The sequence below is a fragment of the Mercenaria mercenaria genome, chromosome 19 (genome assembly GCF_021730395.1).
Source record: "Mercenaria mercenaria strain notata chromosome 19, MADL_Memer_1, whole genome shotgun sequence".
Classification (NCBI taxonomy): Eukaryota; Metazoa; Mollusca; class Bivalvia; order Venerida; family Veneridae; genus Mercenaria; species Mercenaria mercenaria.
This window is the reverse complement of record NC_069379.1, coordinates 30,934,120-30,952,818: the sequence shown is the minus strand read 5'-3', so window position 1 is coordinate 30,952,818 and position 18,699 is coordinate 30,934,120. Positions and strand designations below refer to the sequence as shown.

The 18,699-nt window shown below is 33.5% G+C and overlaps 1 protein-coding gene across 1 annotated transcript; it reads left to right on the top strand.

Annotated features, from left to right (window-relative positions):
• The first annotated feature begins 293 nt into the window (after window positions 1-293).
• Window positions 294-16,643, top strand: LOC123542357 (transcription intermediary factor 1-alpha-like). The gene is made up of 3 exons (XM_053530965.1): window positions 294-1,398; window positions 6,403-6,464; window positions 15,165-16,643. The coding sequence occupies exons 1-3, from the start codon at window positions 420-422 to the stop codon at window positions 15,297-15,299; spliced, it is 1,176 nt and encodes a 391-aa protein (XP_053386940.1). The 5' UTR covers window positions 294-419; the 3' UTR covers window positions 15,300-16,643.
• The last annotated feature ends 2,056 nt before the right edge of the window (window positions 16,644-18,699 follow it).

Sequence of the window (18,699 nt, the reverse complement as noted above, 5' to 3'; positions counted from 1 at the left end):
TAGTTGCTTTGAAAGCTAGATACTTTATCCTCAAAGTATACGATGTACAGAACAGGAGAGAATATTTTCCATCCTTCAGCCGTACTTTTTTTTCGTTAAACAGTTTAAAACATTTTTACGAAAGCATGAATAAAAACGGGATATATATTTGCATTTACAAATGACTCCCATCGGTCTATACTTTACAATACAATAACTTTTAACGCTTCAAAGCTAATACACAACAAGCGTATCGATCGTGTAATGTCTAATGTCAATAAAACCTTATCTGCAATTGTAAATTTGAACGAAACCACCTTGATCTCCCTAAGGTATTTACGGTGTTAATACAGGAAGTAAATTTACATTAAATCACCTGGATTTTTATGAAATCTTAAAGAAGCGTTTTATATTTAAACAGTGATCGAACAACGTTAGAAATGGAAGTTTCCGGTAAACTAGCTGAAGCTGGACAAGATTTACAATTATGTGAACATTGTCAATTTGAAAATGTTACAACAAAAGCAAATGGAATATGTCGGGACTGTGAGGAATATATGTGCGACGCCTGCTTCCGGCATCATCTGAAGGGTAAAAGGAATAGAAATCATGAATTGATTGATATGAATGACCCAGATATTGCTGCAAGGAAAAGTGCAGAAGAAGTAGAGAAATGTAAAAAACACGACGATGAGGCAATAAGATTTTATTGTCGTAAACATGACATTGTTGGATGTGGTGACTGTATTATACTAGAGCATAGTACATGTAAACCCGAATACATAAAGGATTTATCGAAAAACGTTCAAGAAACCGAAGATTTTATAAACTTGAAGAGGAAAATTGAACAACTGGAGCTTGAGAACAAAGCGACCTATGAGAACGTTCAAAAGAATCGAAAAGATTATAAAGGGATGCACGAGGAAGTGCTAACTAAGATAAGGAAGTTTAGAACAGATATCAATATTTATCTGGATAAGGCAGAGGCAGCTATTATATCTGAAATGAAACAACTTATGTCCAACAACGACAAACTCCTTGATAAGCTAGACACCGATTGTGCAAAATATTTGTCTGAAATTGAAGGTTTATACCAGAAACTTGACCCAACAGTCCATAGAGAAAATGTACTGTTTATACAAACAGTACGTAGCAAAGCAAGTGTTCTGGAAATTGAACATGAGCTGTCAAAAACTGTACAATCAGTATGCGAAGTCAAATGTTATGAATTTGTTTCTAACCAACATTTGTCCAGTATCATCAAATCAAGAGAGAAACTTGGCCAACTCAATATTTCGGATATAAATGAACCAAAGCATGATGAAATCACAAAATTGGATATGAACGTTGATACATTAACATTCGTGGAACCAGAGAAGCCAAAGAAGCCAGTGCAGCAGGAAACAGATACAAAAACTGGTAACATAACGATACATTTTATTGTAACTGGTGTTTATTTATAGGTTAATAAATGGGAAGGCGGTGCCTTTGAGTGATAATTGCCCTAGCAAGGTGATAATAGCCCGAAAGCTATTATCTTCTTCAAGGATCATTATCACTCAAAGGCACCGCTCTCACATGTGTTTACCTGTTTATTACATGTTTACCTATAATATAGTAAAAGAAGTTTAGTGTGTCCTTTTATAGGTAATAGCATCTACTGGCATATTTTTTTCAGCTATTCGGTTTCTACATTGTTTGTATAAGAGGCTATAAACCGTATAAAATCAAATGCCTTGATACTTGTATTTTCTTGCTTATTGCATAATTTAAGGCTCGTCTACACTATTCAAGAAAACTTGCACAAGATATAAATCACAGCAACTTGTATAGTGTAGACAGTACATTGTGTCCCCCATTAGTGTCTTTTTGAGTGGCAGTTTCCAGATAATATTCAGCTACAAGATCTTGTAGCGTTTAGAACTCATCCTATTTTTCTTGGATGGTAGTGCTGTCAAATGCTCTGATAAATGGTTTTTGATGGGGAGCACCTGCCCAGTATGGTATTTTGTTTACATTTTTTCATTAAATGTGTACTGAGATCTAATAAAACCATCACTGAATGTTTGGCTTTGATAATTTAACAATAAACATGGCAGTGTGGACAGCAGAAAAAAATGATTTTTTAATTGAATGACATGCTCAAAGCCAAGTTTATATAATTCAGTAATAAAACTATATCTAGTACTCCAGTGGAAGAGTAACATCAGCAAGTTCGTTGTTCTCAAAAAGTATTTTTACACTATCAATGATGTTTCTCACAAGGTTACATATTAACAAATTATGACTGTTTTATCATATTTCCTGAAATAATATCTTTTAAATAGCTTTGTTCTTCAACTGGATATATATCACTTCAATGTTTTCACCAATGATTCATTTTTTAAATGTACAAATATTTTATCTTTATAAACATTTTTTATTAATACTGGTATCATTTCGGCCATCTTTTTTATTTACCTGTCATGATTTCCCTCCATTTAAAATTAATGTGTCTTCCAAGTTCAAGAAATATTGCAAAGCACTAATTGCTTGTACAAGATATAAATTATCTAGTGATTTATGGGCTCTACAAGATTTTCTTGAATAGTGTAGACGAACCTTTAGAGATGGAAATAAGTTGTTTCACGGAGAATACACGACTTTACGATTAAGACGATCAACTAAAAACTGAAATATTCGCTGTTCTACATCAGGGCCATGAAACGCCATGACGTCATTCTGTTTACGGACGTTATTTTACCGCGTTAACATCAGGGTCATTATCAGTCTGGGAACTTTCCCGTTCGGGAAAGTTGGGGATTCCCCTTTTCACTTTCCCGATCACGTCTATGTTAAAAAAAAGGCTTAACTGTGCTGAAATGAAACTTAGATTTATACAAGTTAAAGCATAGCAAAAGTTCCTTCTAGGGCATATCTATATAAATATAAAATGATCATGTTGTAATATTTTGGTTGCAATGTCTGTGAACCTGTCTTAATACACCATTAACATTTGCAAGAATGTTCACGATGTCTCGTATTTGGGCGAATTTTCGCATTTGCTGTACTGGATAAGAGTCCGGGTATATAAAATGATCGCTTAAATCTTATTTGCGATATGGATTTTTTTACCCGCATCATTTGAAACGGTTTGTTTACATGTCTTGCAAAACATAAACATTTGATTTTATCTGAACTTAATACTGTTAATCGCAGATTTGTACAGCAGGTATATTCCACAATTCTAACATGAGAAATTGACGTGGTACTTACCAGGCTACGTTCATTTCATGAGGAAGAATTGACCTCATGACCGATATTGCAGAAAATCGATATCAGGGGAGACAACAGCTATATGGTATTGGTAACAGGTGACCGGTATTGCGATGTCGATATCTATTGCCTCCGGGTATTGTCACCTGGATGTTTATTTCAATATCAAGTGTAATAAAAGAGAAGGTTTTTCATAAGATAATTAAACAAGCTTAATTTAAATGTCACTGGAGTTACAAACTATAGAAAAGTGATTTTTCATTAGAAATAAAACAAGTCATTTTTATCAAAAGAATGTTTAATATGTAATTTTCTGAACCATAGCTTTTTTAACATGTTATTTTATAATAATTAAATTAATTTTTATGTCAATATAACATATCTATCAGCAATAAAAACCATATTTTCATATAAAATCATATTTTCATATAAGAATCATATTTTCATACATATTCTTATATAAGAAGAATGTATATTTTAACATGTTTTCGAAAAACAATGTAACAAATCGGGTGAACATTGCTATCTGTAAACCATTTAGATTCGAGTTAAAGGCAAATATCGATGAAGTCTTTTTTTTTTCTTTTCATTTTCAACCAAATCTGAAATGTAAATGACCCTTAATCTCTAGGAAAAAGATTTAAAAAAAAAAAAGATAGTGGCAATTAGGGTGGTACAGGCATTTTGCCGTATTCAAGCAGACATTACTCATTTTAATATAACTACACATATTCCACCAATATAATTATGAAAACTGTTTGCAAAATAAAAATATGCGAAAGATTAAATTCGCATGATAATTGTACCTTGTAATTACAAAAAGAAAATACCCGTAATTCAAAACGCAAGTATAGCCTTATCAGTGTTATAAACGTCTGTGTTGTTTTAACGTTCCTTATTTAGAGGTAATTGGCAAGTTTTATTACAGGTCCAATAAAAAGTATTTATGCGTGATGCATACAACATTTTATTACTTCTATAAACTATCATTCAATAGGATTACAGTACAGAAATTGGTTTCATGTAAAATTATCTTGAATTGAACATGTACAATAAATTATGAAAGTAAGTTAATCACGACAACATTTATGATAACTGAAAAGATCATGAAACCAGGTAAAATTTTCACGAAAACAAAAATATATCATTAAGTTACTGAAGTAAAATTCAATTCTGTTTTAAATGCAGATATTATTTACATTGCAAAAACATTCTTGTACACACAAATACTCCGGACATATTTTCCATCTTTAATTTGATCAAGGCGGACCTTGAATTTATTTACTAACATTTTTGAAGTAAAATATATACAAAAACTATATTTTACCTTTTTGTACTGTAACTGAGTAGAAAAATAGCGACAGTTTGCATTTGTGATCCAATGGCCGATAGAAAAGCTATCTCTTTTAATGTTTAATTGACATAGTATTTATTCCCGCTTTCAGAGATGAAAATTCAAAATTTTAATTTTCCCGCCGGCAAAACATTGTTTTATTCTCAGAAAGTAAATGGCAACTTATTATACAGGGGACACGACCGTTATCGGAAAAAATCGGGTATAATCGGTAAGTGGCTCAGTTGCTCGGGTGGCTCAGTTACCCGAATTTACCCTACTGCCAAAAAATTTCAAGCAAGTATTTACGCTAGTTATTTAACCTAAATTGTTAAATCCAACAACAAGTTAAATATGTTACCACTTTCAGTAGAGTAAATACGGCAATAAGACATTGACCCGGTTAATCAATTACGATTCGATGCTTGAATTTGTTGCGCATAATTAGAGGGTCGCAATGGGGTTTGTTTTCATATATTAACTATGCATTTCAAGGTAACGATACTATTTACATTTGTAGTTGTTCACATTTAAATTTGCTGATATATATCTATCTGGTCGACTGAATGTATGTTATGTTCCTCAAGAATGGAAGAAATAACATCCTCGGGTTAAGTAATATGTAATCCACGGAACGCATTCAGTCAGAGAGGCGCCTCAATTAGGAAAGAATAGTCTAACGTTAGAGGTTATTTCTAAGGTCACGGAGTTTTATTGACCAGCTTGTAATGACAACAGCTTTCGGTATCGGTAGCTCAGTCAAGTGTGACTTATTGAACTATAATATTCCTTCTCAAGAGAAGGAATAATAACTTGTTCTCACCAGTCATCTCAAGATGCTAAAGACATAAAAAGTTTGAAAGCATTTGGTACTGTAGTTTTAAAGAAATCTGCTTACATACAAAACTTCGAAAGCAGCGTTATTTTGACAAAATGAAAGCATGAAATATACAGCGTGTTCTGCAAGGTCATGATGCAAATAAGCATATTGCCAAGTCATTTCTGTAAAAAATGCTTACATGCAAAACTTTAACCTAAAACTCTAAAGGTTAGAAAGGGGCAAAATTTGGGCTACAGTTTACTATGTCTTCGCTGCCGCAAGTGGGCTCGACATGAAAGGGGCATGTTCCCAGACTTATTATCGGGGCCAATTATAATAATGTGATAATGCATGAGACAATACGATAACAAGAACATTTTCAGCATAAAATTGTTACTATTTATAGGTACTCATGTAATAATCTCAGTTCTCTACTTTACAGGTCATAGAAAGAACACAACGATGTTATGTCATATGCAGTTTATTTTTACGAGGTTACATGTTGTCAATATCAAAAATATGTAATAATCAATGACTTCGTAATTTTATAAATATAGATCTGACAGAACATGTGATACACTGTTTTAGTTGACCAATAGCAACGTTTGTCACGTTATTTTCTCACTTGATCGGGATATTGTAAAATAGCACTATGCAATTTTAGCCTCCCAAGTAAGCTTTTATTTTATCATTTACTCAGCATTTATCATGAATCAGACATCTAACAGCTTCTATGTAATTTCGTGTTGTGACAAAACAAGCAAGGTTGAAAAATGTACAAAATGTCATAGGAAAATCTAATAGGAATAATTTCGTGTTGTGGATGTATTTCCCTCACTGCGGTGTTAGTACAAATGTGTGAAGTGAACCAATATAACATAGGCAATGTTGCTTTTCATTGCAAAATGACCGGATTATGAAATCACTTCCTCTTTTGTTTTGTAGAACGTTATTAAAACATGATGTGTTTGGAACGATATGTATGTACCAAGGTCTGTTTAACTTATATTTTTAGGTGTGAGACAGCCAATTGATTTTGTCGGTGCCCGTGTAAAAGCAACAAACTCAGTTTTGAAAGTAAGTATCATTTTATTTTTTGATTGAGTGTAACGATAATCCAAGGACGATGAAATGTCAGGCCGAAGTTTACTTTACTGACTAAATATCAAAACGTCAATTAGAAACATTAAAAAGTTAATAATCAACCTACTATATTCTACAACTTAACATATGGAAGGGGATATCCGCCATATCACACATTTTATTAATTGATATTTCATTATGCCAATTCATTTCCCATGTTGGTTTTTATAAGTGCTTTATCTCTATTTGTATGTACATTAACATTATATTATTTTAATAATGACACTAGTCAGTGTTTTTAATGAAATGTTAAAATATTCAAGTTATAAATTTATATAATTCAATCAAAAATTTCAAATGCAAATATTTTAATTTAAATTGAGTTGATTGTTTTACAATTGCAAAGTTCAATTTCTTGTTACATTTTTGTTGTTTTCAAAACATTATTTGTACTTAGATACATAAACAGTATTTTAAACAAGAGGGCCAAGATGGCCCTAGGTCGCTCACCTAAACACACCATAACCGTGTTAACATGTTTGACATACTGATTTCATGGAAACAAATATTCTGACCAATTTTCATTAAGATTGGACCAAAAATGTAGTCTCTTGAAGTGTAAACAAGTATTTTCTTCAATTTAACATAATGACCTAGTTTTTAAGCCAAGGTAACCTACATTCAAACTTGGCCTAGATTTGATCAAGGCAATCATTCTGACTAAATTTCATGAACCTCAATTGAAAAATACAGCCTCTATCGCATACAAAACCTTTTTCTTTGATTTGTCCTAGCGACGTAGTTTTTGATCCCAGATCACCCGTATTCAAAATTGACCTCAATTTCATCAAGGCTATCATTCTGACCAAATTTCATGAAGATCAATTGAAAAATACAGTCTCTATCGCATACACAAGGGTTCTTTTATTTGACCTAGTGACCTAGTTTCTAACCACAGATGACCCATATTCTAACTTGACCTAGATTTCATTAAGGCAATCATTCTGACTAAATTGTATGTATATCCAGTGTAAAATGCAGCCCCTATTGCGTACACAAGGTTTTTCTTTAATTTGACCGGGTGACCTAGCTTTTAACCCTAGATGACCCATATTCAGATTCAACCTATATTTCATCCAGACAAACATTCTGATCAAATTTCATGAAGAGCCAGTGTAAAATGCAGCCCCTATTGCATACACAAGGTTTTTCTTTGATTTGACCTTGTGTCCTAGTTTTTGACCCAAGATGACCCATATTCATAACTGGCCTAGATTTTATCAAGGCAATCATTCTGATCAAATTTCATGAAGATCAATTGAAAAATACAGCATCTATTGCATACACAAGGTTTTTATTTGATTTGACCTAGTGACCTAGTTTTTGACCCCAGATAAATCATTTTCGAACTCAGCCTAGACTTCATCAAGGTAATCATTCTGACAAAATTTCATGAAGATCAATTGAAAAATACAGCCTCTATCGCATACACAAGGTTTTTCTTTGATTTGACCTAGTGACCCAGTTTTTGACCTCAGATGATCCATTTTCGAACTTGGCCTAGATTTCATCAAGGTAATCACTCTGATCAAAATGCATGAACCTCAATTGAAAAATACAGCTTCTATCGCATACACAAGATTTTTCTTTGATTTGACCTAGTGACCTAGTTTTTAACCCCAGATAATCCATTTTCAAACTTGGCTTAGATTTTATCAAGGTAATAATTTTGACCAAATTTCATGAAGATCAGTTGAACAATACAGCCTCTATCGCATAGACAAGGTTTTTCTTTGATTTGACCTAGTGACCTAGTTTTTGACCCCAGATGACCCATTTTCAAACTCGGCCTAGATTTCATCAAGGTAATCATTCTGACCAAACTTCATGAAGATCAGTTGAAAAATACAGCCTCTATCGCATACACAAGTTAAATGTTGACGGACGACAGACGACAGACAGACGACGGACGCCGGACATCGAGCGATCAGAAAAACTCACCTGGTGAGCTAAAAACAGAGGCATAAATAAGATCTTATGTATGTGTTTGATAAAAACGAACATCATTGAATTTCGCACAATGAAATGTTGATTATCAAATATTATAATCGCCCTCATAATAATGACTGCAACAAAATACCATTGTTCTCATAATAACTTTGACGTTATAAAAAGGAGCGGAGAACCAGTCCTCATTATTACGACAGAGATCGCCGTATAATAATAACTGCTCCCTCTCCGGTGCAACGTCCATTTTCACCTCGTGAAAAACCCAGCGACAAAGTGTTCACACTTGTAAAATATGACAATTTTGACCATGTCTGAAAGATTTATACCCGGTTCGAACCCCAATGACCATGATATATACATGTGTCTTATAGGCACAGGTACTAGCTTAAGATTGAGACCCTGTTTGGGTACCTAGTGTAGTCCGAGAGGTCAGGGCAAGTCGTACAAGGTCACAAGGTAGAGTTTAAACTTAGAAATTCTGCCTATTTTGACTACGTCAAAAATAATTTACATAAATTTCGACCTTGTATCACCAAAACATATACCCGTATCAAACATTGATGTGTAGCGTTGAATCCTGGCTAAGGACTGACACCATGTTCGAGTAAATTGGGTAGCCCTAGGGGTCAGGACGGGTCGTATAAGAACAGTATTTGGTCTTTTAACTGCGTTTCTGACCATGTTTAAAAGGTTATCGACCGGGTTCGAACCCGTATGCCAAAGAAATATACATATGTCATACATGGTAATATAGATATGAGTCCTGGCTATCGAATGAAACGAAGTTTGAGTATCTGACGTACCCGTAAGGGTCAAGGTAAGCCATTTAAGTCACCGGGTAGTGTTTAAATTTAGGAAATATGTCAATTTTGACCATGTCTGAAAGGCTTTAAACCCGGTTCGAACCCTATGACCATGATATATACATGCATCATACATGGTTGTGCAGGAATGTAGGGTCGAATAGGGGCACCGTTTTGTCTTCTAACCTCGTATTTTGAGCCTTTATGCCAAAGAAATATACATATATTCAACATGATTGTATAGGTGTAAATCCTGGCTATTGATTGAGACCATGTTTTAGTACCTTAGATAACCATGGAGGCAAGGACATGTCATATATGGCTACACGGTATGACTACAACATAGAAAATACGGCTTTGTACCATGTTTGGAAGGCTTTGGACTCAGTTTAATCCCGTTAGGCCAAAACATGTACCAGTTTATGCATTGTCGACGAGATATGTGTCCTAGCTACAAAGTAACACGATGTTCGAGTGCCTGAGTTGGCTATGGGTGTCAGGAAGTTATGAAGATATGACTCTTCCGACAAGGTCCATCCCTCAATTTAATATATGAAGTACGCATATTTCCACAAAAAAATGTACATTATGAGACGGTTCCCCGACAAAACCGTCGGTGGTAAATATATACGATTTACATATCTTTCTAGACAATGTTTAGATTTTATTTATAAAAGTTATTTCATTAAAATATCTTGTGTTTGGAACATTCTGCAATAATTTGAAGTTGATGAAAAACACGTATTTTTTTCGTACGGAAATGTACGGAAATACAGTTTTTATCCTAAATTACGTACAGACGGACGAGCAGATCTTTTTACAACCTTTAAGATATTATATTTTTATAAAAAATAAGTGTTAAGTTTTTATTTGCATTTATTGACGCAAAATAAATAGTTTATATTAGCACGTTTTCCTTATTTTGCAACTAATATGCTACAAGTCAAAAGTGCCAAGGCTCTGCAAATGTACCCGACAGCGTGTCCGTCGGGGTAAAGTTGATGTTCATATTCGTTTAAATGATAGTTCCAACTACTTATTTAAAGAAATTTTATTTGATATCTTGTTCCTAACGTTTTTTATGATAAAATGAAATTGAAAAAATGCTACAAAAATTACCGTTATACGGTCCCTATAGCAAGTCTACAGATCATACAGACGGACAAAACATACCTGAACCTATTTATTTCAATAGAAATAATAGATATATACCAAAAGCGTTTACCTTAATTGTTGTAAAATATATTTTAGATAAATAAGGTACATTTACGTGTTTCGTGTTACGCTTGGACATGGCATCTATGTTCGAGCCCGGTCAACCATTAGGATCGGGTTTAAACCTTGTGCTATCCCTTAATGAAAAAGTTATTGGAAAGTTCTACAAATACATGTAACTTTTATTAAGATATCCGTAATACTTTTATCGTAATAATTGATTGAAACTGACTATTTTTTAAAAATTGATTTCAGGCCCGTTGCCCGAACCCCTCTAGTGACCGGTCTGATCAAACCAGGGAGTTCTGAATGTTTTTTATTGTGTAGTATTAAATAATACGCAATATCTAGCTAAAGATGTCTAACCCTACGAGAAAAATACAGTTTTTGACACTTTAATTCGATTTCATAAATTCGATATCAGGGACATACACGACACCCGGACCCTAGGGGTTGGAGGAAACATTTTCGAATCTATAAATTAATAATTTACATATCGACTGCGTAACCCCTGTGGAACTTTGCTTGGGTGTGCCCATTTTTAAGCCCTTTAGAAAATCTCCGTGATTTTATTTGGTAGTCTAAGAGCTGAAAAATAAGATGGTGAAAAGGGAAACTCTAAAATGTGCATTATTTTGGGAACTTGGAATTTTCGATTTCCTTATTTTTTTGCGGTTGATTTTTTTAAGGTCAGGGTTAGGGGTCGGGTCAATGCCAACCGTTTGGTAGATCTACTTGGGTACCAACCAAAGGCCATCGTTAAATATACCGGGTTCACTTTCTAAGTCGAAAAAATAAAGACTTCTACTTTGACCCGTTTGAGCTTTGACTGTTCCTTTGGTTACTACTATGTATTTTGATAGCGGGGTCATCATTTAAATGTTCAGAATTACCTGAGCTTTATTTTTTAATGGAACGGCTGCAGGTAGACGTACTGTCTTAGTATAAAATATTGTCGACACCGGTACGGGGAGCGTTTATTATTTTTTAATGTTTTACCATTTATTCCCCTTTACTAAAAAGGGCCCATTTTAACGCAAAGAAACGAATTTAGCTTTGCAGCATACAATTGAAATGACTAAATTGACATTCATATGACCACATCGAAATAAAATTGAATATAGGATACTTAAAATGACAAAGTTAGCAAAATAAATACTTAATAAAAATTAAAATAATTGCATATAAAGTCCTTTAAGTTAATTTTGACTCAACGGTTTTCATATTGTTGGCATGGTTAGCAAATTGAATACTTAATTATCATTAAGATATCTGCATATGAATTCTTATGAATGAATTATAAGAATCATTTTAATTTTCATTGGTTACAACATTAAAAGTAGTGTTATAATTAACATATCACAAGTTAACATATAAATAGGGAAATGCACTTCTAAAAAGCAACATTGGAAAAGAAAAAGCATATTGAAATTTTAACTACTATAATGTGTGAAGTGGCGAAAATCCCCTTCCATATTAACACTTCATCGTTTTCATAGTTGTATAAAAATTCTTTCAAAGGTTCAAAGTTTTAATTTCTTTATATATTAGGGTTCTTTCTTTTTTGTGCATTTAGATTGTCAGTATAATCATACGGAGAAGATAATCAGGGCCCACCTGTTCAGATATTATTTAAACTCTCCACAATTATAAATGTATCACATCATTTGAGAGAGCAGTGCACATAATTGGCCATCATGTATTTATAATAAAAGGAACATGTTTAATGAACAGATGCTGTCTGCATCTTTGAATTATAGCAAATAATCTCAATTCGACTGATAGTATCAATTCGCACATTATCAGAAAAGTTATATAACTGCGTACATGAATTAAGGGTAATCTGTGAAATATTTAGATGTATATGCGAAGCCTACACACTTAACCTTAATTGTGTCAAGGACAAAAATGAATTTCACTGCGTCAATTTTTGCTGCCCTATTTATCAGTTTGTTTATCTAAATTACTATCCTGCAAACCTGTGAAAAGGTAATAAGTATGAACGAAACAAAAGTAAAAGCGATGGCAGTCGTATGTTTTGCGATGACCTGATTACACACAATGAGCATTTTTATATAGATAAGATGTCGTGCGCTCGAGATATGATGTCTTGCGCACGAGAAAATATGTCGTGCATTCGAGATAAGATGCCGAGGGCTTCAGATAAGATGCTATGCGCTCGAGATAAGATATCGTGAACACGAGATAAGATGTCTAGTTATCGACATGACATGTTGTTCGCTTCAGATAAGATGTTATACGCTCGAGGTAAGATGTCGTGCGCACGCGACAATAGGTCACGCGCTCTAGAGAAGATATCATGTGAATGGGATAATATGTCAAGTGCTCGAGTTAAAGATGTCGTTTGCACGAGATAAGATGTTGTGCGATCGAGATTAAATGTCGTGCGCTCGAGCTAAGATCTTGTGCGCTCGAGATAAGATGCCGTGCGCACGAGATAATTTAATCTGAATAAAGTTAAATGCATGTCCTACACATACCACTGTACCGACCATTTTTATAAAAAAAATGCAATATCCATCATGCTTTAAGGTAACTTTGTACAAACAGACGTAGAACAGAGCCTAAATGCTCTTATATATCGTTAAATGAGATTTGATATAAAGCAGAAGCAAGTTTAATTGAGCTAAACAATTAGAGTATATATTTCTGCTGAGTAATTTCCTTGGGGCGATATCCTAAATTAGATATTGTAGTACACCTTTAACCAGTTCGGAGTGTTTAAATATATCAAGACATTGATCTGATATATGTTAATATTTCGATTCTAATATGTCCTTTATCTTATCAAGTAGTAGGGAATAGGGAAGCATTTGATTGGGGTAGGTATAAAGCCAAATATAAGTCGACGTGACGTCAACGTGTGACCGTGTTTAAGCTTTATTAAAATAAGGGAAGCAAAACATCTCGCAGAATATTTTAGGCGTGCGTAAACGTATAGAGATTGATTCTTCCCACATGATAATAAGGTAATATTATTCTGTTATACCATTTCGATTCGGAAACATCTTTCAGATGAAATAATAGAACAGATGTGGCAGCATTCTTTCTCGGCGCATGTATGACGACAAATCGTATGTCGACGTAATGTCAGTATTGTCGTTTCAATGAATTACCTTTTGGATTTTATGTAAGATTAATTGATTTTTGATTATTTCAGATTTTACCGAAACAATAAAACATTTGAAGAAATTATTCATAATACTACATACAGCCACATAATGTCACCGAACAAATATAAGAATTTTACGTAACCTGGGTATTCCTTCATACCCAACAACATTTAATATGCAATATTTTATTGTAGACTGTGTTCTTCAAATTGGTATAACTATATAATATTTATATCACCGTAATATGTTTTTTCAAACTTAACTGCTGTCTAAATAGACCATTTTTCAACGCCGAAATTCGCGTGTAAATAAACAAAATATTAAAAGGTGTTCATCAGCGTGTGAAAGTCTCTGTTACCAGAATTAGACTGCTGAAATCAATCACTGCTTATATAATATTACAGGGATGTTGGTCTCGCAAGTTTCTCAAACGTGAATGTCTAAAGTACTGTTAATTATTGTTTATTTCTTGTATCCTTAATATCAAGTATAATTTGTCGAGACGATAAGCAGTGATATATGTGTTAAGAGATAATCAGAAAATTTTATAGCTGGCCATACATAATATAGAAGAAACCTATAATAAACCATTTTGCTTAAGCACATTTACGCTTAACAGAAACGCATTTTTCGATCCGGGCCATTCATATCCTGAAATCCACAGAAAAGTCTACCCTTAGTAGACACTGATATTCGGCGCCTCTTCTTAAATTGTCACGACGCCCAGTCAGCCTTTTTTCAGTAAAGTAAAGAGAAGAGAATCGCAGCGAATTAGGTCCGGGTAAAATGGATGGCGTGACAATTGCTTGACCTGCTATAGCCCTGTAAAATCTGTAAAATCTAATATACAGTATTATTCAGTTTGTGGGCGAACGTCATGTTTTCTAACCGATTTTGGAAAATTGTTCCTATAGAAATTTCAAATACATTTGGAATTTAAGAAATTAAACTGGATATTCATGGCCTTTCTAAACCCTTGCAAATATATCAATAAATACTGTTTCTACCAAAACGCATGTAAATCAGCTATAAGAAATTGAAATAATGTGTTGAAATTGTCAGTGGACATGGCTTTTGAAACCCCATTGAAGTCAATTTAATAGTTTCCATGGATTTGTCTAAACCAATTCTGAACCCCCCCCCCCCCCCCCCCCCCGCCTCGTAAAATTTACCTTAGACTGATGTGTTCCTTGGTTGTAACCATGGCGACCAAAGAAACAAGCGTGTTGAGAATTTGTTTTCAGTATTCATTTAGTTATAACAATTTATCAAATCTTTACTAGATGTGAGATGTATATCGAAACAACCACCTATTTACTTTCAGATGCAGTTCATGAATATTTGACAGGTTCTTCTTATTGTTTAACGATATACATCGTATTAAGCAACTTTTTTAATGTTTGTTTGATGAGACTGATGAGTAATTACTGCAAATACGAAATCAATACGCATAATAGAATAACGTCAATAACTTGTCATGAATTGATACTATTATCAACCCGTTTTTAAACGTAACCTTCTTTTCATTTTAGACCCTTCTTGGCAAGACAGGTACTGTAACAGCTGTACGTCCAGATGGATCTTTCGATGTGAAGTGGGATCATAGTGGAAAAACACTCTCTGGTTACAGTGAAGGATATGGATACAAAGGAGTCAAACTCATCTAAAAGAAATTAAACTGTTTAATTCATGTATATTAGTTATGAATCTTTTTTATATTAATTGCAAATTAAAAATATTAATTGCAAATTAAAACATATCTGAGTATTTTACATGTCGGAGAATATGTTCACAGTCAGTTGAATTGAAGGTGGTACGTATTAAGGACTAGTAAGAGAAAATAATATAAGCAAATGATGTAAGCAATGTTGTAATAGCTGTTGAATCTGAATATAGTTTTCTTTGTTACCCCACTAAATCAAACTTACGGTTTGGTTATATTGGATCTGTTTCGTTGCAAGATAGATAATTTGTTTACTTCATACCAGTAAGCAGTAAAATGTACAGAATGTATATTATTATTTGTAGAACAAGCGAAGTTTCTTAAGCATTTCAATATGCTTAGAACCTTGTCCATTTCTCAACATGTCTTTTTACTGTATGTTTTGATGAATCATTGTGTGTATGTGTTTTGGTCACAATTTCACAAAGATAATTTTTCGATGGTCATATGCAATGTATTTACCGATTTGTCTGATAAAAGTGAACTGGAAAAAGTAAAAATTTGGTGCATTGATATGAATAGTCAGTGTTCAGACCCTGTTTTTTGTTCACATGAGATAACTCCTGAGACTATCCACATTTTGCATAAGTATGTCCCTCTTCTTCCCAAAGCTATCAGATAGAAAAAAGTAGAAACTTCACAGGTCGCTCAACACGACAAAAACGAAAATGTTGCAGGCTCGGTTTGATTGAGCCTGTTCATGGACGGTAGTAGAAATGCATGCTACCGTCCAGGCCCTCTAACCCCGGGTTGAACAGAACTCGACATTTACATATGTTAAAAGTACAAAAAGCAATTTAGAGGCATCCGCAGATGTATTCAAACGGCTGTGAACATGGAACCTTCAATGATACACGTGTTGGGGCAGAGCCAAAAAGGCCGGTCAGAATATGTAAGAGAAAATGTTTAAAAATTATAAACGATATCTAGTCGGTAGTCAGGCTATGTTATGAACTGGAATTTAGAATTTGACCGAGGGAAAATTCATTCACATCTGCTTATCTATTTTGTAAAATAATTTCGCGCTGCAATTTTATGTTGCGAAGCACTGATTTTCATATATACTGTTAAGATGTAATTGATTATTTATAAGAAAAATCTTCAAACATACAAAAGACCGATTATGTGTTTTTGTATGCTTTATTTGACTGTTTGACGTAGAATATGTATTTTAAATGCGTTTTAATATGCAAAGTACAATATGTCATAAAATCATTTAAGCTGATATGTGTTATCAATACAATATACAGGATTAATCAGCGTGCATCAATAATATGTCTACAATAGATTTCTGTGTTAGATTTAAGTCATCTTTTTGTAACGAGTCTTTTTGCTTTAAATTGCAAATTAAAACTTATGTTAGCAATATACATGTCGAAGAATATGTTCACATTCTTTTTTAATTGAGGCTGGTAGATATTAAGGACTAATAGGAGAAAACAGTGATATCAATGTTGAAATCTAATAGCTGCTGAATCTGAATATAGTATTCTTCTCCGTTGTTCATTACATCAGACTTACGTAATAATTATCTTGGGTCAATTTCATGGCAAGATATGTATCAATTTGTTTACTTCATAACAATAAATAATAAAACAATTTAAACAGATACGTGTTGTCTCTGTCTTTATGTATTTCAAAGGCAATATCAAAATGCCCCATATTTGTTAAAGATACAATAAAGGAAAGCTATTTTTCAATTGTACCATATTTGTTAAGGATACTATCAAGGAAGCATATTATTCAGATATAATTTATTTGTAAACAAAACTATTTAGAAGACGTCTGGATATCGAATAATAATTGAAAAAGATACTGTAAAGGAGGCCTCTTATTTTAATATCCCTTATTTGTTAAAGCTTTAACAGACGAGATCACTTATCTTAGTATCACGTATATTGTTAAATATTTTCCAAGAAAACTTCTTGTTTTTAAATTTTCCATATGCGTTTAAGATACTATGAAGTACACCGCTTATTTTAATGTCCCATATTTGTAAAAATACCATAAAGAAGAACATTTATTTTAATCTGCAGTTTTTAATGTCAAATACTTGAAGATATAAGGAGACCACTTATTTAAATGACCCATTTATGTTTGAGATACTATAAAAGATACCTACTATTTCAAGAGTCATAAAAAAGATTGCTATATTTCAGAATTTAAGTTACAATGTCTCTGCACGATTGTAATCAACTTACATATAATTTAGCGCATTTATAAACCTGTACAGTTGTATAACACGCTAAACTTAATTTATAGGGTTATGTTTCGTATTAGACATTGTTGGCTTAAGCTGATGTGGACAATGAACTGTGAATGCACTGTAAATCCTGGGGGTCTTCTCAAAACATAATTGTATTTTGTTCACTGTTATAGTAGCTAACAGTTCATAACGTCATCCAAGTATCATATAAACAGACTGTATAAAACTGAGTCTGGGTTATGCTTTATGCTTGTGTAGGAGGTAATTATTGGACAATTTAAATGAATATCACTAGCGGATACAGAGGGGTGCATCCGGCGCGTGCCCCCTCTAAAATCTCCGGAGCATAGGTAATTTGTCTTCTGTTCTGGGTAAAATAAGTGCAAAATATACATTTTCTTGCTCGCTACGCTCAGGTACATAATTTGTCTTTTGTTCTGACTGAAAAATATAAAATATGGATTTTTTCTCGCTCGATAAGCTCGAATACGTAACTTGTCTTTTGTTCTGGGTGCAAAATTAAAAAAATGCATTTTTTTCTCTATCACATAGTTAATTTGTCTTCTGTTCTGGGTGAAAAATATGCATTTTTTCTCGCGCGCTATGCTCACACATAAAAAGTCGGACAAAGTTTGCACGAGCTCCTATCAAGCTCTTTACAATTTTTATGTTAAATAGTCCTAGGTAAACCCTCCCCATAAAAATCCACAGAAATTGGGCTAAGTAATTCCGAAATACTTACGAAGAGTAAGTCTGACAACTGATAAAACATGACTATAGTTTGCATGTTATTTGTATTGATTTTGTCGCAAAACCTGTCAATACCAAATAAAGTACACCAGAACGCCCAGAATGCACCAGATGGATCCATTGTTTTCAAACTTTTCCGGGGAGCATGCCCCCAACCCCCGATCCCCCTACTTGCTCTAAACTACAAATATTTTACGCCCCCTCTAACACCAAATCCTGTAACCGCCCCTTAATATTTGTATAGGAATGTTTTCATAAGACATTAGAAGAGATACTGTAACCAAGCACGAGTAAAGTGTTTTATCTAGAGCTCTCCAAAAGATACATGTACTTAGTATAAGATTTCTTTAAAAGAAAATATAGTAAGTCTACATAAGTTTCCCATTTC